The sequence below is a fragment of the Hibiscus syriacus genome, unplaced genomic scaffold (assembly GCF_006381635.1).
Source record: "Hibiscus syriacus cultivar Baekdansim isolate YM2019G1 unplaced genomic scaffold, ASM638163v2 tig00110015_pilon, whole genome shotgun sequence".
NCBI classification, from domain to species: Eukaryota; Viridiplantae; Streptophyta; class Magnoliopsida; order Malvales; family Malvaceae; genus Hibiscus; species Hibiscus syriacus.
In genome coordinates, this window is record NW_024062564.1 from 516011 (window position 1) to 543155 (window position 27145).

At 37.2% G+C, this 27145-nt stretch overlaps 2 protein-coding genes across 2 annotated transcripts; both read left to right on the top strand.

Moving 5' to 3' along the window:
• The first annotated feature begins 1501 nt into the window (after positions 1-1501).
• Positions 1502-18122, top strand: LOC120212670 (regulatory-associated protein of TOR 1-like). The gene is made up of 23 exons (XM_039210890.1): positions 1502-2254; positions 2943-3045; positions 3841-3923; positions 4002-4160; positions 4249-4365; positions 4493-4650; positions 5512-5666; positions 5762-5906; positions 5981-6059; positions 6220-6321; positions 6459-6542; positions 6636-6746; positions 7149-7502; positions 7601-7793; positions 7978-8556; positions 8703-9026; positions 9193-9322; positions 9794-9918; positions 9996-10141; positions 10242-10343; positions 17066-17151; positions 17536-17620; positions 17729-18122. The coding sequence occupies exons 1-23, from the start codon at positions 1934-1936 to the stop codon at positions 18065-18067; spliced, it is 4080 nt and encodes a 1359-aa protein (XP_039066821.1). The 5' UTR covers positions 1502-1933; the 3' UTR covers positions 18068-18122.
• Positions 18123-19076: 954 nt separating this feature from the next.
• Positions 19077-20247, top strand: LOC120212655 (protein LURP-one-related 10-like). Its single transcript, XM_039210883.1, has 3 exons — positions 19077-19378; positions 19499-19788; positions 19883-20247. The coding sequence occupies exons 1-3, from the start codon at positions 19372-19374 to the stop codon at positions 20207-20209; spliced, it is 624 nt and encodes a 207-aa protein (XP_039066814.1). The 5' UTR covers positions 19077-19371; the 3' UTR covers positions 20210-20247.
• The last annotated feature ends 6898 nt before the right edge of the window (positions 20248-27145 follow it).

The following is a 27145-nucleotide window of genomic DNA, read 5'->3' on the forward strand; positions in this document are numbered from 1 at the left end:
GCGACCTCTTCAAGGGATTCAAGCTAACTCGTTCAGAGTTAATCTACGAGACAGATGGTGCGATTGTGAGGTTTTTCAAGCTCTGAAGTATCCATGCTCTCATGTCGTAGCAGCTTGCTCGCATACCCGTGAAGACTATAATCGTTTTGTGGATCCCGTATACGTACTATCAGAAGTGTTTAAGGTATATGAATTTGAGTTCCCCCCATAGGTAATGACAAATACCCTAATGAGGTTCAGAATTGGCTTCCGATTGTACTTGATCCGTCTTTATTGAGGGACCGAGGTCGTCCAAAATCCACTCGAATTCATTGTGATATGGATATTCGAGAAACATCTAGACAAAACAAAAGATGTGGCATTGTAGAAACCCATAACACAGTAGAAAAAATGTCCATATATTTTTTCATTAAGTAACCGTTGATGTTGTGCTTGATGTAGTTGTTGTTTATGAAAGAATATTTTTTGTAATTTAATTTACATTTACTTTAAGTTAATGTCATTTGATCATCACCGATTAATTAAACACTAAAACGATACAAGATAAGGGATTAAAATTCACTAAATAATAAACTCGTTCGCTTCAATTAAGTAATAAACAAAATAATAAAATCATTCGCTTGAATTAAGTAATATACAAAATAAATTAAGTCATAAAAAGTAAATAATTAATAAAAATTAAATATATGAAGTAAACCCCAAGTGTATGAAAAAAATCCTTCAGCATAATCGTGCACTCTCCGCACGAAATATGGAATGTGTGTGTCCCCAGTCTCCAGCGCTCGACCAATGCAAAAATCAGGTTGGATTCTACGTTACAGTGCCCTTCGTATCTAGCGACGTAATCGAATCTAACCTCGACTAAATACGACCAGACACGGGTTGATCTTAAGATTACGGATGAATGGATCTAATATACGGTCTCTCTCCTAATTTAATAAATATTATAGAAATTAATATATAAACTAATATTAAACAAATAAATAAATAAAATAATACCAATAATTAAAATTAAAATATAATTTAAAAATATTACCGTATCAACAAAATACCTCGAGATATGATGTCTATCTAAACGAAACAGATTGCCTTTAATTTTATAACTGTAAAAAAATAATAAATAATTAATATAACACAATTTAATAAAATATTAAAATATTAATTTATTATAATATAATATAATATATTACCATCTAAATAAAATTTGATCGAGTTTAAGGTTTAAGAGGATTTAAGCTTTGATATGGTGTGAGAGTATTTGATGTGTTTGAAAGAATATTGGAGGATATATTTATAGAGTTAGAGATGAGTTTGGGCGGATGAGAGTAATTAATTAGAGGAGTACGAATGATTGAGAATTAAATGAAATGCATGAATGGTGATCTATGCTTTTTTTACAAGGATATTAGGTCGATAAATTTTTTTAAAAAAGTGCTGACAGGTAATTAAAACCTGTAAGTGTGTTTTTTTTTTTTGGTAAAAACGTCCACAAACACTGGAGCGCATAGTCAAAATCCTTATTTGAGAGTTGAGTTGACACCCCCTCAATTTCTCTCCCTTTCCTTTCTCTTAAGTTTTAATTTTAATTTCATTTCATTTTTCTTGTTCCGCCACTGTTGTATGCGCCACCACCACATCGCCGCCGTGATGGTTTCTTCTAGGGTTTGAAATCTTCTCTTTTCGATTATTGTTTCATCGTTCAACTTTCCGAGCTGGATTCTCTCTCTTTCCTTAGGCGAATCTCCATGCGCCGCTGGTTCAGCGGCTTTGTTGATTAAATCACTTCTCCTTCTTCTTCTGTCTCGCTTTATTTACTCGATCATTTTCAAGAACAAAGGCTAGGGTTGTCCCCTGGGGGGGGATTTTGTTTGTTTTTAATTAATTTTTCATCCGAGGGCTTTGTTTGCTTCTTTTTTCCATTTGGGGGATTTGGATGGCATTGGGCGATCTGATGACGTCACGGTTTTCGCAATTGTCTTTAGCGGTATCCAATCATGTCACGGACGGCAGCGGTGGCGACTACCATGAGGATGCTTCTTCTGCTGACCTGGCCTCTCAAAGGAGGGATTTTGATACTGCATCCACCAGCAGTTACGCCAATGCCGCTGCCTCCTCCGCCACAGTGTCTACAAGCATGGCTTATTTGCCTCAAACTGTGGTCTTATGCGAGCTTCGACATGCTGCCTTTGAAGCTTCTACCCCTACTGGACCCTCTGATAGTGGCCTTGTCTCCAAATGGCGTCCCAAGGATCGAGTAAGTCCTTTCCTTTTAACCTCCTTTGTTCCCCAATTATTCAGTTGATCTGATTGATTATATCTAATCACAGGCTAAAGAGGAAGAATGAGAACTTATTTAGACGCAGTAGCAAAATATGGTTGTTCTGCACGTAAATAGAATTTTCAATTGCAATTCGAGAGTATGTAAATTTTGAGTTGATGCATAGGTTGTCAGGAATGATATATGTAGAACATTAGTATTGCTTATGCTGATCCATATCCATGTGATGTGACTTCCTGTATATAAGTAACATGTGAATATGGCTTTAGTGCATTGAGTAGAAGATTACAAGGGGGGATTCTCAGATGTGCTAGCCTATCATTATGGAATTATTAGCGTCAATTAAGTCTCAGTGAAATTCTTGAATTTGGTATGAGCACAGGGGAAATGAAGGTTTTGTGGTCTTCACTTAATTCTAGATAAAAGCATCAGAGAAACATGGAGTTCGATATTTTGTGCAATAAGTAATCTGCTGTTGTTTTTTCCATTCTAGTTTGTCCTTTGCACAATATTAAGCAATTTTCTTTTATGTGACTGAATAAGATCTTAGATAATAGGATGTTTGTTTGTGATATATATTTCAAATAATCCATAAAGTTTCCCATTATTTGTCATGATATGGGATGCTTGACCATATTTGCTTGTCTTTCAACATTATATGCAGATGAAGACAGGATGTGTAGCTCTAGTTTTATGTTTAAATATTAGTGTTGACCCACCTGATGTAATAAAGATATCTCCTTGTGCAAGAATGGAGTGCTGGATTGGTATGTTTTCTGATTTAAATATATCTTCTTGTTTTTGCATGTTTGTGTTTAATGTTTCTTGATGCTTTGATCCTCGTGGTTATTTTTATTTAAGAAATCTTTAATAAGGTTTTTTATCATGGAAATGAATTAAATTCTAGTGGGTTTCTTTGATCATGCATGAATTTCTAATATTGGAGTTTGATCATACAAGAGTATTAATGACAATATACTTCCAACTACTCTCGTATAACCTTTTACTTGCTGAGAACCAAATGAGTACCTCCACTCACCCAAGGGTAAATATTGGAATACTATGTAATTATTAGTATGATTCATTTGAGAGCTTTAAAAGAGCTTTGAGGTTTTTCAAGGAGGAAAATAAATATTGAGAAGCAGGAGTACCTACCATGTTTTTACTATGTTATGGCGTTTGAGTAGTAGTTCCAAACAACCAACAGAAAATTGGATAGAAGTTGATAAGAACTTTTTAGTATGGGGGTTTTGATACCATTGCTTTTAGTGTGATTACTTCTGCATTGAGGTGGTATTTGGCATGAAGTTACAAGAACGCTTATCTATTTATCATTTCTCTATATAACACATGTACTAGCCTTTGCTTCACTTGGTTTCCGTGAAGGAGGTGCAGGAAGTCGGAATCCTAGTATTGCAATTAAATAAAATAAGTTTTCCGTTGTAATTTCTTTTCCACCATCCTTTCCCTGTTGACCAAGTGATGTAATCTTTTATTCATTTTAGTGTTTTAGTCAGGGAAGTCAGCTTGTTCCACCATTCTCTTTTTTTGATTGTTGGCAGATCCTTTTTCTATGGAACCACAAAAAGCTCTTGAATCCATTGGGAAAAACCTAAGAGACCAATATGAGAGGTGGCAGCCCAAGGTGTGGATATTTTTTCATACCTTTTGTTCAGGTTAGTCTATCAAGTTTATAATCTAAATTCTTATTGAGTGTAACCAGGCTCGCTGCAAGGTTGAACTTGATCCTACGGTGGATGAAGTGAAGAAACTTTGTAATACATGTCGTAGATATGCCAACTCAGAACGGGTTCTATTTCATTATAATGGACATGGTGTTCCAAAGCCAACTGCAAATGGTGAAATCTGGCTTTTCAATAAGGTGTTATTTTGACTGTTTTGAAACCATTCCTGTTTCTTTTTGTTTGTACCGTTTTGTCCCTGCTGAGCCTGATCTTTTCCTTTCCCAGAGTTACACACAATATATACCCTTGCCCATCAGTGACCTTGATTCATGGTTAAGAACACCTTCTATTTATGTTTTCGATTGCTCTGCAGCTGGAATGATTGTTAATTCCTTCATTGAGGTATTTGCTTGTGCTCTATCATAATTTCCTGGTAGTAATTATTTTCTGGTTTCTACTATATTATCATAGATCTTCTTACCTTCTTTTTTTGGCTTGTTTTGATTTTTGAATTGAATTTGGTTGATAGCTTCTTGACTCTGGCACTTCTAACTACCCTGGATCTGCACGAGATTGTATTCTTCTGGCTGCATGTGAAGCACATGAGACTCTTCCTCAAAGTGCTGAATTTCCTGCTGATGTGTTTACTTCTTGTCTTACTACACCTATCAAAATGGCATTGAGATGGTATAACTTCTAGCCATATATTTAGGATGTGTTTTCTTTTTTTCATTTTGGTAATGTTTGCCTTGTGGTGTCCATGCTGTAGATAAATCATGGAAATGAATCTTCGAGGCTTGTAAAAGTTTTTCATCTTTCCCTCTTTTTTCCATTTTTTGGGCTTTTGATTCTTACTCCACTTTTGCCTGTGTACTATTTTAAGAAGTAAACTGTATCACGTTCTGCTAATGTGTTAACTTGTATTACTACACCTATCAAAATGGCATTGAGATGGTAAAACTTCTAGACATGTATTTCGGGTCGTGTGTATTTTTCATTTGTGAAACCTTGGCCTTTTTCGGTATCAATGCTGTATATATATCATGATAATGCATTGAGATGATAATGCATCATTTCTTTTTGTTTTCTTTTGAAATTTAAAATTCAATGAGTAGTTACTGTCTTTAGAAAATGGTATTTATTGAGATTTGGAATGGCATGAGACGCTTTGTATAAAATGATGTGCTCGTCTGATGTATCAGTGGATATTAGCTGTAAATTGACTGTTGCTTGTCTCTGATCTGTACGGCTTCCCAAGAGCTGCTTAATAGTTCTTGTAAGGTTAAGGTAGTATTTTACCAATGTCTAGCTGATGGAAACACCTATCGGTTTGAGTGTACAAATAAATAGGCTAAAGATGTTTCCCTTCAATTTTCCTTTTGAGTTAGCTTTACCATGATTCTTTGTTTAGTTTTTACTGCTTCTGGATTTATTATAAAAGTGGTATTTACCTTGAACGTTCCATGGAGACCTTTCTAATTTTAAGATATTTAGTTATCTTGTGTAAAATGGGATTGCTAATCTTCTGATGGTTAACATCTCTTCTAGGTTTTGCACACGTTCTTTGCTTCGTGAGTCTCTTGATTGTTCGCTTATAGATAAAATTCCTGGCCGCCAAAATGACCGTAAAACCCTTCTAGGGGAGTTGAATTGGATTTTTACAGCAGTGACAGACACAATTGCTTGGAATGTCCTCCCTCATGGTAGTTCTTTTGAGTGTATTGATCAGCTTTGTGCATTCTTTCATGTAGCGCTTGTCTTTTGATCTGTTTTATGATCTCTTCTTTTTGTTATGCAGAGCCTTTCCGAAGACTGTTTAGACAGGATTTACTAGTTGCGAGTTTGTTCAGAAACTTTTTGTTGGCTGAGAGGATTATGCGCTCTGCAAATTGTTCTCCAGTTTCTTACCCAATGTTGCCACCAACTCATCAGCACCATATGTGGTACTACAGGGGATATTCAATAACTTCACTTTTTGTTTCTCAGTTCTTTTTAAAAAATTTCTTGTGTACTCCAGGGATGCATGGGACATGGCTGCTGAAATTTGCCTTTCTCAGCTTCCCACGTTGGTTGAAGATCCCAATGTGGAGTTTCAGGTGTGTTCTTCCCCCAAAGTCTTTTGCTAATTTAACTTCATTATCCTGGATTTTCCTGATGAATACTAGAGCCAGAGGAATTTTAGTAGTAGCAGGATGAGGTGGTGACTTTTAGTTCCTTGTGTTACCTTACTCAGAGTGTGCTTTTCTTTTGTTTCAGCCAAGTCCATTTTTTACCGAGCAGCTGACAGCTTTTGAGGTATGGCTTGACCATGGATCCGAGCATAAAAAGCCACCGGAGCAATTGCCTATCGTTCTTCAGGTGCTATAATTTGTAGTCCTTTTATCTTTCTTTGTTTATGGTGATTTTTGAATTTTGTTGGGTGTATGTTGAAACAATTTTACCATGTTATGTAAGTTTTAATATAATGACTGACCAGTTAATGATTGATATTTCAGGTTTTACTTAGTCAATGCCATAGATTCCGTGCACTGGTTCTTCTTGGAAGATTCCTTGATATGGGACCATGGGCTGTAGATCTGGTAGTTGTTCATGGGTGTACTCTTTGCTATTGCACTTTGTTGTGTCTCATTACATGCAGTTGTGTACTTACATAGTGGTTTCTGTTCTTTTAGGCACTTTCTGTTGGAATATTCCCTTACGTTCTGAAGCTGTTGCAAACAACCACACAAGAACTGTGTCAAATCCTTGTGTTCATATGGACAAAAATTTTGGCACTTGATAAGGTGTGACCACAGTTGCTTCAGAATTTTGGGATGAATATTTGTTTGCCTATGCAGTATAGCTACTTGTGCATACATTTTAACTTAATACACGTGTGCTAGTTCTCAAGTAACAGTTGTGTGCCTGCCTCTGAACCTGGCAATTAGGTGTCATTAAGTGCTATATTATATATTGTGGAAGCTTCTTTATAGTTGGTATGTGTGCGCTTAAAATTATTGTAGTGGTGCATATTCTAGTTTTCACTTCTTGTAGGTAGCCAAATGATAGCCTGCTATTGTGTTTTCTGACACCTAGAGATTGATATAGTTCACATATTCCATTTGATGTCCTACACTGGCAATATATTGTAGCATGTTCCTTTCACTGTATCAGTAATTTTGAAATTCTATCATCTTGGATTGCAGTCATGTCAGGTCGATCTGGTAAAAGATGGAGGTCATGTTTATTTCATTAGGTTTCTTAGTAGTGTGGAAGCATATCCTGAACAGCGAGCAATGGCTGCATTTGTTCTAGCTGTCATTGTGGATGGGCATAGACGGGGCCAGGAAGCCTGTATTGAGGCAGGGTTAATCCATGTGTGCTTGAAGCACCTTCACAGTTCCATGCAAAATGATGCACAAACTGAACCCTTGTTCGTTCAGTGGCTTTGTTTGTGTCTTGGAAAGCTGTGGGAGGAATTTACTGAGGCTCAAATAATAGGTTTGCAGGCAGATGCACCTTCAATATGTGCTTCTCTTCTTTCTGAGCCTCAGCCAGAGGTATATCTCCTAGCTAATTATCTATGTTGGTTATAAATGGGTAGTCTTTATTTTAGTTGTTATAGACATTTGTAATTTTAGGTGGTGTTTTATTTCAGGTTAGGGCTTCTGCAGTTTTTGCATTGGCTACCTTGCTTGATGTTGGGTTTGACTCACTTAGAGATGGTGTCGGAGGGGATGAAGAATGTGATGATGATGAAAAGAATAGAGCTGAGACTGTTGTTATTATTAAAAGCCTCTTGAATATTGTTTCCGATGGGAGCCCTCTTGTCCGAGCAGAAGTTGCCGTAGGTATGTGATAGTTATCTCATTCATATTTCATGTGTTGGGACTGAGAGTTGAATGAATATAGAAAAACTTGGCAGTATGAAACAAGATCAAAAGTTCCTATAGCTCTTGTAAATTGCCTGATGGTTTTTCTGTAATATTTTCCAAGTTCTGTATCAAATGTTGATGCCTTTCTTTGACTTGGCAGCTCTAACGCGGTTTGCTTTTGGACATAAGCAGCACCTCAAGTCAATTGCTGCTGCATATTGGAAACCTCAATCTAATTCCTTGTTGAATTCATTGCCTTTACTGGCTAATATAAATGGAAGTGGAAATATAGTTTCATCCCAGATAGGTCCTTTAACCCGAATTGGAAATGACAACTCTGCTGTAGTTCGGGATGGAAGGGTTTCTATCAGCAGTCCTCTTGCTACTGCTGGTGTCATGCACGGGTCTCCTTTGTCTGATGATTCATCTCAACATTCTGATTCTGGGATTTTGAATGATGGTAGTAGTAATGGGGTCATTCGTCATTTGAGGTCAAAACCTTTGGACCATACAATGTATTCACAGTGCGTACTGGCTATGTGTACTTTAGCCAAGGACCCATCTCCACGCATAGCAACTCTCGGCCGACGGGTTCTTTCCATTATTGGGATTCAACAAGTAACAAAATCTGTGAAGTCTGCTGGTAGCAGTGCTAGGCTTGGTGAGCCCACAACTACCTCACCAACTCCTAGTTTTGCTGGATTAGCTCGTTCTTCTTCATGGTTTGACATGAATGGAGGTAAGTATCATGTTCTCTGTTAATCCTGATAATGAGTATCCTAATCATTGTGTTCTTATTTCCTGTATATCTGCTTGACCTGATGCTTTCTTCATTCTATATTTACATTCAAGTTACACCATTTAATTTGGAGTTAATGCTGACAGGTCATCTCCCTTTAACGTTCAGAACTCCTCCTGTTAGCCCTCCTCGGCAAAAGTTTTTGACAGGAATGCGTAGAGTTTGCTCTTTAGAATTCAGGCCTCATCAGATGAATTCTCCGGACTCTGGATTAGCTGATCCACTTCTAGGGTCTTCTTCTGGGGTTTCTGAACGCAGTTTACTTCCACAGTCAACTATCTATAATTTTAGTTGTGGCCACTTCTCAAAGCCACTTCTTACTGCATCAGGTGATAGTGAAGAACTATTGGCCAGAAGAGAAGAGCAGGAGAGATTTGCACTGGAGCGTATTGCTAAATGCCAGCACTCGTGTATGTGTTTTAACTAATTTGTTTTTTGTTCTCTTCATTCTATTCTCATCCTTTTTTGCTTTGTAACTAGTATCTCGTTTTAACTAATTTGTTTTTTTATTCGTTTTGTACTATTCTCATGCTTTTTTTGCTTTGTAACTAATAAGTATCTCATTTTCTTTGCTAGCTGTTAGCAAACTTAACAATAATAGTCAAATTGCTAGTTGGGATACAAGATTTGAGACAGGTACAAGAACAGCCTTGCTGCAACCTTTCTCTCCTATTGTTATCGCAGCAGATGAGAATGAACGGATCAGGTATGTCATTCATGTTTTAATGGATCTTAGAGCGAGCTGTTCCAGTGTTGAATGTTAACTGATTTGATATTATAACGTGTATGAGTATTAAATGGCAATGATCTATATGTTGGTGAGCTGTAATCTTTGGCAGTGTATTACGTTATACCCCACAAATGCATAAATTTGAACCTTTTTAACATAGATTTATAAAACAAAAATTAACAAGGTGGCATGTTGTGATTCACATTGACATTGTGTCCATCAGATATAAACTCTTAAGAAGATTATATTTTCTGTTTTTTAAGTTCTGATATTTTCGGGGACTGTGTAATTTGTTTCTGCATGTGTCATATCTTTTCTTACTAAAAGGTGGACAGCGTTGCTGGACTGGGTTAGCTGAGTTTGGAGCTGTTTGTTATATTTTTGGTTTTCTAATACTTTCACAATTTATTTCTGTGAGCATATTAATTGTTTGGTTTTTCTTTTCAGGGTATGGAATTATGAGGAAGCCACCCTCCTCAATGGTTTTGATAATCATGATTTTCCAGAGAAAGGAATTTCTAAACTTTGTCTTTTGAATGAGCTTGATGAAAGCTTGTTGCTTGTTGCTTCATGTAATTTCCTTCCTTTCCACCTTTTGTTTTTCAATTTCCTTTTTTTTAAAGTTGATTTAGGGCCTGATTTCATGCAGGTGATGGAAATATCCGGATTTGGAAAGATTATACAGTTAGGGGCAAGCAGAAACTTGTCACTGCATTTTCTTCAATTCAAGGTCATAAACCTGGTGTGAGGAGTTTGAGTGCTGTTGTGGACTGGCAGCAGCAGTCTGGATATCTTGTACGTATTTTTGTAAAATTTCATCTCTAAAAAGGTTTTCCTTATTTATAATTTGATGCCTAATATACTAATCTTCATTGCTCTGATGTCATATGACTAGTACACATCTGGAGAGATATCATCCATCATGCTCTGGGACCTGGATAAGGAGCAGCTTGTTAATTCAATACCATCATCCTCTGATTGCAGTGTCTCAACATTGGTGAGTCGTCAATCTTAAGTTTTTGGTTAAGTAATCAGATTGAGCATGCTAGTGGCAATAGGTACTTATCAAAGAATTCATCTTGTAGAAGGTACAACTTTGGAGAACTTACTGCATAGTGCATATTACCATCCAGTTGGCAAATAAGAAGCATGTTCTAATAGAATATGTTCTATTTGTATGGATGCTTTCCTGCATATTAAGTTAACTGGACCAAATATTAGCAGAGTTCTCTTTTTTTTTTAATAGAAGATTAGGCCTCATTAAAAACCCCCTTGAAACCCTCCATGTTATATAAGTAACATGAAGGACGTAGGAAGGAGGAAAAGAGTGCCTAAAATTTTATTAATAATAGCAATAGTACATATGCAGACCCGAAACTGACTGCTAAAACTCCAACAGAAATGACATACGACTTAACTCAAAACACCTTACAACACAGGAAATGCCATTTCCTACATTCAACTCAACCAACAAAAATAAAAAATCACCCTATCCCATCTTTAGCTAATTTGTCAGCTTCCTAGTTCGCCGCCCTCAAAATATGCCTAATAATAATATCCTTCCCTACCATAAGCGGGAATATGTCCTTTACCAAGGAATGAAACAAAGGGGTGCATAAACCCGGATTCTTGATCCACTTCAGAGCAATACTTGAATCAGATTCTAGAATAAACCGCTGATTAGGACTGACACCTAAATCATCCAAAAGACAGCCCCCTCTTAATCGCCAAGAGCTCTGCCATGATAGGAGGGCCACCCCAACACTTTCAGAGAACCACTTGAGCAGCACACCAGTACTGTCCCTTATCAGACCACCAATACCTCCTTTAACCCATCCAATAACCATTGCTCCATCAACATTTAACTTTAAAAAACCGTCCGGGGGAGGAATCCAACAAGTTGGATGAGTACGAACCTTTCTCTGGCTTCCCATCGAATCAGCAAGTTTTAAGTCGCCTACTAGGGAGTCTAAAGGGATCAGAACATCGTTAAACCTTGCAACAAACCATGAGGCTATTCTAAATCAAACAATAAAGGACAGCCTAACCACATCCAGCTTCCCTTTCTGAAAAATAACCTCATTCCTGCACTTCCGCACTGACCACATCACCGCCCTTGGAATAAACTTCCATATCAAAGAGTTAGGCATTAAATCATCCCACAAAATGATAAAGTCAATGATGTGCTTTGGAATCACCAAAGACACATTCCAAATTTTCAAAAAAGTAGACCGTAGACCCCATACAACCTCACAATGCAGAAATAAATGTGGAACTGTTTCCACCTCCCTACCACACAATGAACATAAAGGATCATCAATCTCTGTCACACCTAGCTTCAATAATTCCTCTTTAACCGGCACTCTCTGATGAGCTAACTGCCAAACAAAAGTTTCTATCCGTGGAGGTGCAATCCCTACCAAAATATGCCTCTCCCAAGTCTCATGATTCTGCTCAATACCAACTTGGTCAAAAAAAGTATTGATACAAGATTTAGCTGTAAAACAGCCCTCACCATTCCCAGACCAGATCCAACAATCATCCTCGGCAGAGATATAGAGATATTATTCAGCATAGAAATCAACTGAAGCCACTGTTCAATTTCCCAATCCGCCAAATTTCTTCTCATTTGGATGTCTCACACCCAACCAGAGGCATTATTCACCCTAAACTCCATCACTTTACCCGATTTATTGCTAGACAGAACATAAAGTCGAGGAAACAAATCTTTCAAGGGTACTTATCCCAACCAAATGTCATTCCAGAATTCCACAGATTTCCCATTCCCCGTCTTCAAACGCATATTCCTCCTAAGACAATCCCCAAAACCATCATTGGTAAAGAATTTTTTGACATCCCCTTTCCAAATCCACGAAGCACGAGCTGAGCAAGAATTCCCCATCATAATGGAATTCGGATCCAAGTTGTAAACTGCACATCTTCCACCTTCTTCCACCAAGACTTCTTTTCTGATGCAAACTTCCATACCCATTTCCCCAGTAAAGCTCTATTCAATAATGATAAATTTGGAATCCCTAGACCCCCCAATCTTTTTGGTTTGCTGACCGACTTCCAATTAACCCAGTGGATTTTTTTGCTATCTGTCGAACCCCCCAAAGAAATGAAGCCATAATAGAGTTGAGATTTTGTAGCACAGAAACAGAAATTCTGAACATAGAAAGGAAATAAACTAGGAGAGAGCACAACACCGATTTTACCATCACCACCCTTCCTGCTAATGACAAGGAATTAGCCATCCATCCACTCAACTTAGCATGAAATCTCGCCACTATTGGCTCCCACATAGCAGCCGAATTCCTCTCATATCCCAAAGGTAAACCTAAATATTCTGCGGAAAATGGCCTACCGAACAGCCGATATCATTTGCCCAAGTAACTAACTCCCCATCCTCAACATTAATACCATAAATCCTGCTCTTGACTAAGTTTATCTTCAACCCCACCAATAGCTCATATATTAATAACACTCTTCTAACATTTCTCAAATCACGGATAGAACCTTTACTAAAAACTATAAGATCATCCGCAAATTGCAAATGCGATAACTTGAAAGGCCGATCATGAACACCTAAATCGAAACCCGAGAACAGTCCCATATCCACTGCTCTAGTAAGCAACAAATGCAATAACTCAGCAGCCAAATTAAACAGCAGAGGCGAAAGCGAACATCCCTGTCTAAGTCCCCTAGCTGTATGAAATTTCTCCGTAGGAGACCTATTTACTAGGACCGAAATGGAAGCTGATGACATACACTGATATATCCAAGACCGCCACTTATCACCAAACCCCATTTTACTCATTATAATCATCAAAATTGACCAATCAACCGAATCATAGGCTCTCTTAAAATCCACCTTGAAGACTACGCCCTTCAATCCTTTTTTCCTCCAAAAGTCAATACTTTCGTTTGCAATAAACGAGCAGTCCAATATATTCTTCCTGGAATGAACGTAAATTGAGACGGACTCATTATCTCGTTAATGCATAAACTCAAACGTCTAGCTAGGACTTTTGAAAGAATTTTATATAACCCTCCTACTAGGCTAATTAGCCTGAAATCTTCCAACCCCTCCGGATTTGCCTTCTTAGGAATAAGGGAAATAAAGGAATGATTCACCTCCGAATCCCACTCCTTCCCCACGTAGAACTCCTTAAAAAACAACATCACATCATCTTTCAAAATATTCCAAAACTTTTTAAAGAACCCTAAATTCAGACCATCCGAACCCGGAGCTTTGTTGCTATCCGAATGAACAATAACATCCCATACTTCCTCTTCAGAAAATGGTCTCTCCAATGCTGCACACTGCCCTTCCGAAAGTTTAAGAAAATCCAGACTCAAATCCTCAACCTCCAAAGTGTTCTTTTGATTAAACAACCCCTTGAAAAACTCCACCACTGAACCTTTAATTAAACTAGGATCTTATGTGACTTCATTATCCACCTTGAGGGATTTAATGCAATTCATTCTCCTTCTAACTGTTGCACTATGATGGAAAAATCTAGTATTCCTGTCTCCTTCCAGACTCCATTTCAATCTAGACTTTTGCAACCACATCGATTCTTCTTTCTTTTGCAGCTCCCACAATTCATTCTTTGCTTCAACTATGGATTTCATTGATGCCCTAGGAAGCCCTTGTTGCAATTTCATTTCCATTTCCTGAATTTTTTTCTCCAATGTACTGATTTTACCTGGCAACTGTAAATAACCCCTCCTAGACCATTTCTTAGCCACTTTCTTCACCCAGTTAAGAACTTTGGCAATGGGCGACGAATTCTCCTCTTTACCAAATTTGAGCAGCTCCTTCTTCATCATCTCACTAAACCCATCCTCCAACACATAATTAAACAATCGAAACGGTTTCGGACCCTAATTACATTCCCTATTCTCCAACAAAATAATATTATGGTCAGAAACAAACATTGACTGCAAAGTTTGGCTAATTTTGGGAAAAAAAGAAAAATAACTCTGCTCAACCAAAAACCTATCCAGTCTCTCAAAAGTGGGAGCATCTCTATTATTACACCACGTAAACTGACCTCCAAATAAAGGCAAATCAATTAAATTCGCCTTACTAACAAAATCTCTAAAAATGTTCACTGATACCCGATTCACTTCACCTCCAAGTCTCTCTTCCTGAGACAATACAACATTGAAATCTCCACCTAAACACACTGGACAGTCAACCTGTTCCAGAAAGGATACTAATTCCCTAAAAAACAACTCCTCAGCATCTACACTCGGACTATAGACATTTATGAAACAACACTTGTCTGGTAATCCATCCAACAACCCCTTTAACGCCACAAACCTGTTATGAATAATCTCTTCCTCGACCACAAATGCCTTCTGATTCCACAACGTTATTAAACCACCAGCAGTACCTACAGCAGGAACTGATACCGAACCAGTAAGAATTTTACCTCCCATTTTCCTTACTAATAAAGGACTGACAGCTTCCAATTTAGATTCTTGTAAAAATACCATTGTAGGCTTTTTCACCTCTACAAATCTCCTAATAACTCGCGCTTTCACCTTCCTACCCAAACCCCTAACATTCCAACACATAATGGATCACTCTACCATCATAATTATGTCATAACCATATTCCCATATTCCTACTACCAACCTTCAATTCTCTCTGCCCTTTACCAGAGGAACAACTTTGGTCAAGAAATCCTTCTCTTCTCCTTTAAACTTAACCCCCAACATTTTGGACACATTCCAACATTCCACCCCCTAGCATAAACCATTTTATAAAAACCTCTCTCAACATTGCTCACCGACACACTCCTCCCAGAAGGTCGTCGCTGGACCGGTGTAACAGACCCAGTCTGCATAACTAGTTCGGCCTGTGTAACAATTTTGAATCTGCAGACGTATTACCATTTCTATTTGCTGTTAGACTACCTGCTCAGGCCCATACACCTCTAACCTTCCCAAGTTGGAATTAAGCTCATCATCTTGTACAACTTTATCTAACCTTTTGTCTCCCTTCAGAAAAAACTCCTGACACTTTCCGTTGATAGTGAACCTCACCTAGTACTGTCCCTTCAGCACAAAAGTTAACATCTAAAATATTATTACCTTCTCCATTTTCTTTCAAATTTCCATCGTTAAGCGTGTCACCCCCTTGAGAAGCACTAGAACCCATGCTTTTACCCTATTCAGAGGGTATGACATCGTCTGGAAATTCAACTGCTCTTGCAGCCCACCTCGCTCCTCCCCTAGGTTCCCTTCCGACGAGTTCTCCACCCAAGGATCAACTGTTCCTTCCACAGAACCATCTTCATCAACCCCATCTTCAAGCTAAGGAAAGAAATCTTCACTGCCTTCTACCTTAATCTTAATAACAAAAGACCTTCCATAAGTATTAATGGTGACATGGGAAGGAATATCAAACGGGCTCTCAACCCTTAACAACATGTGAACCATCCTGTAATCCACTCTTTGAGCTGTCTGCCCTTGAATCTTCACTAACCTGCCCCATCTTGAAGCCAAAACTGGAAAAAAAAGAAACTGACCAGCAATTTAATGGGACACCGATCATGGATACTGCACAGTAAGGCAAAGGAACACATTTCTCTTCCATAACAGGCTCCAGCCTTTCAAACCAGAAGGACAATGCCTCCCACTTATCTTCAACCGCTGCATCTTTCTCCTCCATTGACTGGAATACTATCAAACATGCATTCTTCGCATATTCCCACCTTACTATCTTGACATTAATTCCTTCATTTCTTAATGCCCGCTGCACAAATTCAACTTCAAAAATCGCTTTACAAATACCTGTTAAGGACGATCTCAGCCACGACCTTTCCTCCATTGGAATAAAGACTTCCAAAGGCTTCTTCTCCTCCCTCTTATCTCCAAAACTACTGACTTGCTGACCCTCAAACCTTTTCACTCCCACTATCGTATCCTTATATGATCTACCATCATGAAACTTGTTCAACAGCTCCTTCTTCCCGACATCCACTGCTTGATAAGATAATCTTTTCCTTTTCGAAACCTCCAAAACTACATCACCAGGCTCCGCGACACTATTACGATTCAAGTTCCTCGGAAAACTACTCCTCTGATACTTCGCCGTCGACACCATAATTCTCCTCCCATCAACCAATACATTGTTCATCTTATTCTTTGCATTAAGCAAATCCTCCTTGCTTGCGAAGTGCACAAAAGCAAAAGTCTTATCCTTATAGTTAGGTCTCCTGTTAACAAACGGAATGAACACCTTAATCACCTTGCCATGCATACTAAAACGATCCCATAATACACTTCTATGCACTCTCCTGCTCAGATTGTCTACGAATGCTACCCACGATCCTCCTTCAGGCACCGCTCTTCCTCTGCTAGAAGACTCAATACCTTTCAGCTCCTCGTTCACTCTCTCACTAACTTTCACACATTTTTTTAATTTATAATTTAGCAGAGTTCTCTTGAATTGTCTCCTAAAGGAGGTTATTTCTTTTTTCCCCGTTATATGTTAGATTGCACAAGTCATATACCTTTGCATTTAGTTTAAGGTGTTTCTAAAGTTTGATGAGTTCAAGAAGGTAGTTGTTGTGTAACTTTTTTGTTTGTTGGTTTATATTTCATTTTGGTTTGTCTGTCACGTGCCTACAAGGAGTGGGCAATTGCATCCCATTCTTGCTGTACAAAAAAAGTCGTATGTGATTTTCCTTACTGTTACAGGCTTCTTCTCAAGTTCATGCCGGTCAATTTGCAGCTGGTTTTGTGGATGGTTCGGTCAGATTATATGATATTCGGACGCCTGACGTGTAAGCACTCTGTAATGAATTACTCTATTTTTTAGAAGATAATGAACTGCATTTTTCTGAGTTTTTACCTGTTTATGATATCTTTTTGAGCTTTGAATTAATGTTGACTTTCGTCAGTTGATTCAACTTTCCTTATAAATTGGTTCCTGTGACCTTGACTGTTTTAAACAACTATAGTCTCCTATCCCATAAGTAACTTTGTCAACTAATGTATGTGGACTATTTTTTTCGATTAGTTTATTCCTATTAATTTATTCACCCACCAGTTGGTACTATTCAATTGATATTGCTCGTAATCTTTTGGTCCGTTCTATTACTTGCTGCTCTCTCCTGATCTCATCCGAGTTTACCCATCTGACTCAGATTGTTGTTATAATGTTTTAGGTTGGTTTGTTCAACTAGACCACATACCCAGCAAGTCGAAAGAGTTGTGGGTATTGGCTTTCAACCAGGACTGGATCAAGGAAAGGTAAGCACCCAGCTCAGTCCTTGCGTTTGGTAAATGGGGATTTGTTCAAATATTGTTATCGTCGTCCTTTTGGATCGAGCTTGATGATACTTTGACATTGTTTTTCAGATTGTTAGTGCATCCCAGGCTGGTGATATTCAGTTCCTTGATATTAGAAATCAAAGAGATACTTATCTCACCATTGATGCGCACAGAGGCTCACTTACTGCTCTAGCTGTTCATAGACATGCTCCTATAATCGCCAGTGGCTCAGCAAAACAGCTAATCAAAGTCTTCAGTCTAGAAGGCGAACAACTAGGCATCATTCGGTACCAACATACCTTCATGGCCCAGAAGATTGGTTCTGTGAGCTGCCTTACCTTCCACCCCTACCAAGTATTACTTGCTGCTGGTGCGGCCGATGCCTGTGTTTCTATCTATGCCGATGACAATTCTCAGACAAGATGAATATAAATTCTTACCCAACTTCATGATTTCGGGAGGAATTGCACGGCAGACGAAAACAATACCAGCACAATTTAGGGAAGTCGAGGTCAACGTTAAACCTGTAAAACGCTGCTGCCACATTTACAATGCCACTCTGGGTATTCCTGGAAATTCAGGGGTGGGGTTGGGGTGCAATATGCTGATTTTAATGCTATTTATATAGAGGGATATATAATATATTCATTAGCCTCCGATCTCACATGTATGGGGGGGAAATCCTATCCTGCAGGCTTTGGGGAATAATTTGTTATTATAGGGTGAATGCATGTAAATAGGTTTTCCATTATTGTTTCATCTTTCTCCAGTTTGGTCATTGTTACATCTCTTTCTTTTCATTTTATTGTCAAATTATTGAAAGCTAAAAATTTGCATTACCATAATTTACGTATCGCATAGATTAGTTATGGGCTTAACCCTCCAGAGTTTTTCAAATTTAGATTATAATGTGTTCAAGTATTTGACGAAGTAGAAAATGAGGTGTAGTCATCCTATCTTTGTAACTTTCACTGTTTATGCCTGTAGGAATAATTAGAAAGTAATTTTGGATATAGATGCTGAATTTTAAGATATACGAGATACTATATATTTATCTCTCTTGTAATTTTTACATTTATAATAAAGTATTATTTCTTCATTTGTAAGATAGACAAATTAAGTCATATAAAAACTTTTTTTTTATATATCTTATTCTATGTTAATATCAAAATGAATTTGAGATTACTCGTTGAGCACCGGCTATGAAGCTCTATAAAGATAAAGAAAAGTCTTACATAGGTGGCAATAGGCAAACAAAAGAGATGACGTATAGTAGAACATATTTGCATGTAATTAAATTTATATCCACATACACAGCAAATTTCCGTAACCATAACCTTGTGATTTGACGTATTCAAAGCAATTCATGAGTCAAATACCAAATCCCGTTTATAGAAAAGAAAAAAAATTCCACAATCATTCCAAATCACAAATATGTCGTAAATGTTTCTTATCACGACAAGATGAATACAATTATACACACCGCCGGTATCCTATAACCACCGCACGCTAAATTTAGCGAGGAGGAGACAATTCTCACCAGACCACAGCATCATTAGATTATTATTTTAACTTCAGTTTATCTGCCTGTTTGGGCGGGTGGGAGGAGAACAAAAACATAAAAGGAGTCAATTCTTGTCAGATAATACTAGTTCTCTTTGTTCATACAAGAGAAAATGGTTAACTCTAATTCGTATCGTATTATGTGAAGCCATTGAAACAAACATTTCATGGCCGGTAAGTTTCCTTCGAAACAAAAGCAATGATCAGCTAATGAATTTTGCATATCTAATTCTCAATCTCGTACCAAATTCTCTATAGAATTTTGTTTCCATTTTTTTCGATATCTAATGATAGATGCGACGGGAGAAGAGCTGCCAAAGCCAGAATCAGAAACGGCATCTCCGGCCAGTGTCAACGCGGCGGAGAGTGACCCCATCGTGGTGATCGATAAACAGTTCATTGTCCCAAACCCCGTGGAACTGAAAATACAACATACGATATTCACAGTTGCTGAAAATTACTTCGACATCACCGACGATAATGGCAACCCTGTTTTCAAGGTCCGAGATAAGTTGTTCAGCTTTCCTAATCGTCGCGTTATGTTTGACGCCGATGGACGTCCTCTCGTTTCTCTGAGACAAAAGGTAATTTTGCTACCCATATTTGTTTTCCCGAGAAAATAATGAAAATATATTTGAAGTAAAATTAATTTGATGTATGGTGGGGGGGGGGGGTTAGATATTTAGTGTTCGTAGGAGGTGGAAAGTATTCAGAGGGGAAAGCGAGAAATCGAGTGATTTTCTGTTCAGCGTGAGGAAATCGTCATTGATACTGTTGAGGATGAAAACGAGGATGGCGACGTCGTTAGATGTGTTCTTGGCATCCAATACCAGTGAAATTCTGCCTGACTTCAGAATCAAAGAGAACTGGCATGACAGCAGCTGCACTGTTCTCCGTGGTGATACCACAATTGCTCAGGTGATACCTTTTTATTCATCTGCCATTTTACAAGGTATTAGGCAAAATCGATTAAATGCGAGTGTTGGAAAATTTTATTTTATTTGACATGAGATGATTGTTATGGTGTCTGAAAAATAGCTGAAATCATTTGACGTCTTCCCCATATTTTATGTATCTGGGATGTTCAGACTAATAAAGTAGCAAAATAAAGGATGTACTGTAATCGTCGCGTCTTGAAAGATATATTATGCTTTCGACGTTCTTGATGTCCTGTGTTTGAGTATAAAAATTGTTGCGGAAGACGGCTATCGGATAGAGCAAAATCGCAACTGATAATTTGAGAAAATAAAGATAAAAAAGACAAAATTTACGTGAAAAACCCCTAAATAATATAGGGTAAAAACCACGGGCAACGGTAGAAGAATTTCACTATGAGAAAATAGGAATTACAACTTCTCTCGATCGACTAAGGAGAAAACAATGATAATTCTCTCTTGATAAAAAGGAGAAAACAACTCTCAAGAAACTCTCTAATATTCTCTCTAGTATTTGAAGAAAGCTGGAATGCTTTGGGATGATTTTGAAGCTAAATGAGCTAGGGTATTTATAGTTGAAGCTCTAAGGACTAATTTGTAAATACCCTAAATTACAATGGCTAAAATTATGATTTTATCATTGGCCAAAATTCAACAAAAACTCAACCTTTTTGACAAATTTTTTCGGTGGAATTTTTTTATTAGCACCTTTCGGTGCTTGCCAAGACTTTTCAACAATCTCCACTTGAAGATTTGATTGGAACAATCATATCTTCACACCATTCTTTCTACCTTGTACCTTCATGTTGCTTACGTTTCTGACAGGCCACAGGAGGATCGACACCAGGTAAATTTATCAGCATTGATTGCCTTCGTCATGAAATCTGCTATGTTGTCTTTGGTATGGATCTTCTGTATGTCTACCGCTCCTTCTTCCACCTTTTCACGAATGAAGTGGTACTCGTATGTGTTTTGTCCTTGAATGAAATGCTAGATTCCTTGCTAGATGCAAGGCGCTTTGACTATCACAAAATAGAGAGACATACTCTTGATTATGCCCAAGCTCCTCCAACAACATCTTCAACCAAATTGCTTCTTTACTAGCTTGTGTAGCTGCTACATATTCTGCCTCTGTTGTGGATGTAGCCACAACTGATTGCAACTTAGAACACAGTTTACAGCTCCATCAGCAACTTTGAACACATACCCTGTAATAGATTTGCTTTTATCCAAACCCCCTGCATAGTCAGAATCTACATACCCATTGATTAGTAAATTTGATCCTCCGTAATATAATGCAACATTTGAGGTCCCTTTGATGTATCTCAGGATCCTCTTTATTGTATTCCAATGCTCTATGCCTGGATTCGCCATGTACCGACTAACCACTCCCACTGCTTGTGCAATGTCTGGTCTTGTGCATATCATAGCGAACATTAAACTTCTCACTGCTGATGCATACGGTACTCGAGACATCTCCATCCTCTCTTCTTCACTACTAGGACTCATACTGGAGGATAACTTTAAGTTAATAGGAAGAGGGGTAGAAATTGGCTTACAATCTTGCATGTTGAATCGTGACAAGATCTTCTTCAAGTAATTCTTTTGTGAAAGCCAAATCTTCCTATTACTTATGTCTCGGTGAATTTGCATCCCTAGAATCTTGTTTGCTGATACCAAGTCCTTCATTTCAAATTCCCTAGCCAGTTGTGCCTTCAATTCTTCAATATGATCTTTGTTGGGTCCTGCAACCAACATGTCATCTACATACAACAGCAATATAACAAAATCGTTATCACCATACCTCTTGAAATAAGCACAAGGGTATGCGTTAAGTCTGTTGTATCCAATGCACATATTGAATGAATCAAATCTCTTATACCAACACCTCGGCGCCTGCTTTAGACCGTACAGAGATTTGTTCAACTTGCAAACTAAGTTATTCTTTTCTTTTTCTTCAAAACCTTCAGGCTGGAGCATGTAAATATCTTCTTCAAGATTTCCATGAAGAAAAGCTGTTTTAACATCTAGTTGCTCTAGATGTAAGTTCAATGTAGCACATTGCCAAAACTACTCGAACTGTTGTTAGTCGAACCACAGGAGAAAATATTTCATTAAAATCAATACATTCTTTTTGAGCATATCCTTTGACCACCAGTCTTACACGATACCTCTCTACTTGATCGTCACCATTTCGCTTGATTTTGAAGACCCATTTGTTACCAATTGACTTCCTTCCTTGTGGTAGTGGCACAAGGTCACATGTATTATTCTTATGAAGGGCTTCAATTTCTTCTTGCATCGCCATCATCCATAGTGAAGCATCTGATCTGTTTATTGCCTCCTGGTATGTTGATGGCTCACCGTCCTCTGTTAAAAGGCAGTATGCAATATTACCTTCTATAACATAATCTGAGTGCCAATTGGGATGTCTTCTCACACGATCTGATTGACGAGTTGTTGGAGCTTCAGAACTCTCTGGTTCTTGTTCATCATGTGTTGGTTCTGCTTCAGAAGAATCTCCTTGTTCAAACTCTTTTTCCACATGTATCTGCGAAGTCTCTGACTTTTTAGCGCTACCATCTTCTTCTTTTCTTTGTAGCTTATCTTCTACAAAGATAACATCCCTGCTAATGATCACTTTGCGGGCAGTGGGATCCCACAAGCGATACCCCTTTACTCCATCAGCATACCCCAAGAATTTGCATTTTCTGGATTTTGGATCCAACTTTGAAATTTCTTGGGAGTTGTACATCACGTACACTATACTTCCAAATACATGGAGGTTTGAATAATCAGTTGGTTTACCAGTCCACATCTCCATTAGTGTCTTCAGCTCTATTGCAGTTGATGGAGCTCGATTCACCAAATAACAGGCGGTATTGACTGCTTCTGCCCAGAATGATTTTTCTAGGCATGCATCCCTCAACATTGCTCTTGTTCTTTCTAACAAGGTTCTGTTCATCCGCTCTGCCACTCCATTTTGTTGAGGAGTGTTCGCCACTGTGAACTGTCTTTTGATGCCTTCTTTCCTGCAAAAGTCATCAAATTCTTCACTTATGTATTATCCTCCATTATCTGTTCTGAAACACTTGATTTTATCTCTAGAATCAAGTTCCACCCGTGCTTTGAAGTTTTTGAAAGTTGAAAACACATCGGACTTCTTCTTAATAGGGTACACCCAACATCTCCTGGAGTAGTCATTAATAAATGAGACAAAATATTTTGCTCCGCCTAGGGATGTAACTGGTGCTTTCCATATGTCAGAGTGAACCAGTTCTAGAACACTTTTGCCTCTAGAATTTGATGTGTTGAATTTCAACCGGTGCTGCTTACTTGTTATGCAATGCTCACATAAAGTAAGTGATACATTTGTTAAGCCTGGAAGTAGTTTTTGCTCCACAAGGACTTTCATTCCTTGTTCTAACATGTGTCCAAGTTTCTGATGCCATAGTATTGCAGAATTGAACTACATGAGGCAACAGAGGCTTCTGCTTCTAGCAAAGTTTCTCCCTTCAACATGTATAAGTTTGCAGCTATCTTTTTGCCTTTCAGCACCACAAGCGCTCCACGAAACACCTTCATGATTCCTTTCTGTGTTTCAATCTTGCTTGCATTATTATCCAACAATCCGTAGGATAATAAATTTTTCTTCAGGCCTTTCATGTGTCTCACATCTCGAACAATTTTAATTGTTTCATCATACATCTTCAATTTGATGGTCCCCACGCCAACGATCTCTAAGGCATGATCATTGCAACTATACACAGATCCTCCTGAGACAGGTTCATATTGATGAAACCATTCTCTTCTTGAGGTCATGTGATATTTTGCTCCTGAATCAATGAGCCATATATCTGCAAATCTTTTTCTTCCTTCCACGGTGGTTGACGCTTCACAGCATAGAGCATCTCCATCATCTGAAGTGTTTGCAGTATTACCTCGTGGATTGGAGTTTTTATTTAGACTCCAACAATCCTTCTTCAAGTGACCCTTCTTTCCACAGTTGTAGCACTTTAAATTCTTATTGCTCCTCGACTTCGATCTACCATGTTTGTGACTGCAGCTTTGGTCACGTTCTGTTGATCTCCCTCTCATCGTTGTCAATGCTTCTGCTTGTTGCAGATTTACTTGTCTGTCTTCCTTGTTCTTGCGCCGATTTTCTTCTTGGAGAACAGCAGCTGCAACGTCATCGAAGACTAGACTAGTGACATTATTGTTTGTCAAGTTGATGATGAGTTGATCATACGAATCAGGTAGACTTTGAAGTAGAAGTTCAGCACGTTCTTGTTCTCCTATTGTACATCTTAAGGATGTAAGCTGAGAAAATAATGTGTTCAGTGTGTTTAAGTGCTCCGTCACTGAAGTAGATTCTGGCATACGGAGAGTGTACAATTTCCTCCTAAGGAAAATTTTATTGTGCAACGATGTGACCTCGTACAATTTGGTGAGATGATCACATATCTCCTTAGCTGTCTTCTTTTCCTCGATGCTTGACAATACTTCATCTGCTAATGCTAGATGAAAGTTTGCCATAGCATTCCCGTCCATTTCGATCAATTTGTTGTCATCTGTAAAATCTACCGGCCTTTCACTGATAGCTGCTAGACATCCATCTTTCCTCAGGATGACCTTCATCTTTAATTTCCACAATGATAAATTTCTCCCATTAAATTTTTCAATATCAAATTTCGTTGCCATATCTTTTATTACGGATAGCTCTCACTATTTCACTATCGTGAATAGTTCTCTGGAACCTTCAAAGAATGGGTAATACCTTCTTACTTTCTTATGTTGGAGGATCCACCTTTTGGTGGCAACCACAAAGACAATAAGCATATATTACATACTCTAATCTAGCTCTGATACCAATTGTTGCGGAAGACGGCTATCGATTAGAGAAAAATCGCAACTGATAATTTGAGAAAATAAAAAAAAGATAAAGAAGACATAAAATTTACGTGGAAAACCCCTAAATAATATAGGGTAAAAATCACGGGCAACGGTAGAAGAATTTCACTATGAGAAAATAGAAATTACAACTTCTCTCGAACGACCAAGGAGAAAACAATGATAATTCTCTCTTGATAAAAAGGAGAAAACAACTCTCAAGAAACTCTCTAATATTCTCTCTAGTATTGGAAGAAAGCTAGAATGCTTTGGGATAGTTTTGAAGCTAAATGAGCTAGGGTATTTATAGTTGAAGCTCTAAGGACTAATTTGTAAATACCCTAAACTACAATGGCTAAAATTATGATTTTACCATTGTCCAAAATTCAACAAAAACCCAACCTTTTTGACAAAATTTTTCGATGAAATTTTTTTATTAGCACCTTTCGGTGCTTGCCAAGACTTTTCAACAAAAATGTTAGGAGTGTAAGCTTTCAATATTAAATAGTTGAGAGTTATCTTTAAACAGATATTACTTTAAACAGATAGTTTTTAAAATCTTAATAATTAAATAATTTATTTTAATATAATTTTATAAACATTTTTATCCTTTAACTTACGAGTAAACATAAATTTGGAACTTAAGTTTAACATAGTACTTAACTTTTTTGTGCGTGATTAAGTTTTTTTTTGTAATTAGATATTTAAATTTTCTTCTTTGATAAAATTAGGTACTTGACATTTTTGTATATTTTAATTTTGATTATTCAATACTTATAATTTTAATATTATTCAGTTAATAAGTGTTACAGATTTAAAAGCTAGAATCACACATCTGATTTAAAAAAATGCTTTACTTAATTACACCATTAAAAAGGTTAAATAACTAGTTAAACCATTAAAAAATTAATATCTAATTATGATACTAAAAAAATTATATATCTAATAGTGTGACTACAAGCGGTAATTTATACTTTAAATACTCTTAACAATTGATAATGACGACCAACCATTGTTAATGCTCAAGCTGAAACCTCTAGAAATAATAATCCTTTAACCGTTAAAGTCATTGATATATATACAAATTTACTGAAACGTTGGATAGCACGTTTTGATAAATGTCAAAGCAAGATACAAAGATTATATTTACTCTTAAATTAAATCAATTTTAAACCCTTCTTGCTGAAATATATTAATTTAATTCAGCATTAATAACATAGAAATTTTAATCTTATCTAATTATACATGCACAATTGTAGTTTTAATACACACAAAAATTAAAATAATCATTCTCAAATATGATTTAATGTATTGCTGGTGTGAATGCAGATGCACAGAAATCACAATATAACAGGTTTGGTAATCAACGCAGACAATTATGGAATAACTGCATATCCTAATGTGGATTACGCATTCATTGTTACACTGGTCATCATTCTTGATGATGAATCGAAATATCGATTGTTAAGTCAAATCGCAATGTTTGTATTCTTTATTTGTCATATAATTTATTATTTTTAATAGTTTTAAAATAAAATAATTCTCTACCATAAATCTTCAGAAACACTGAAAATCCTCATTATAGTTACACTAATATAATATAATATAATATATATTTTAACAAAAAATATACGATTTACATCTATATATATATTATCCAAGTTTTGATATTTATTTTTATTACACTAATATATTACCTTCAAAATCAAATAGAGAAATGCTGATTTTTTTTTTATCAAGACTACAACAATATATTTTACAAACTAAAAAAAATTACCAATCTGTTGTTTGTTTTTAACATTTGTTTTATTACCAATCTGCTGTTCTCATTTCTTGTCTGCGTATTTAAGTATTTCATCTGGTAAGGAGCAATCAGGTTATATAGGAGAACCATGTGAATTGTGGTCTACCCGAATCAGACATTGAAAGCAGTATGGTATTCAACATGAATGTGTACTTGCCTTGGAGTCTGATGCAACTAGTAATCGTGCTTCGGAGATCGAATAAAAGGGATTTAGAACAAGCATTCAAATGGAATGGTGTTCGACATCGTTTTCATAGTCAACTTTAAATTAAACATTGAGAAAGCAAGTTTCAGATAGACTGTTCAACCTTA

What these genes read in the sequence shown, in the direction of transcription:
- LOC120212670 (XM_039210890.1), top strand. Translation starts at nt 1,934, where the DNA reads ATGGCATTGGGCGATCTGATGACGTCACGGTTTTCGCAATTGTCTTTA. An exon ending in ATGAGAGGTGGCAGCCCAAG is followed by an intron (nt 3,924 to 4,001) that starts GTGTGGATATTT and finishes GAGTGTAACCAG; the next exon opens with GCTCGCTGCAAGGTTGAACT. An exon ending in TTGTTAATTCCTTCATTGAG is followed by an intron (nt 4,366 to 4,492) that starts GTATTTGCTTGT and finishes TTTGGTTGATAG; the next exon opens with CTTCTTGACTCTGGCACTTC.
- LOC120212655 (XM_039210883.1), top strand. An exon ending in TCGTTTCTCTGAGACAAAAG is followed by an intron (nt 19,789 to 19,882) that starts GTAATTTTGCTA and finishes GGGGGGGGTTAG; the next exon opens with ATATTTAGTGTTCGTAGGAG.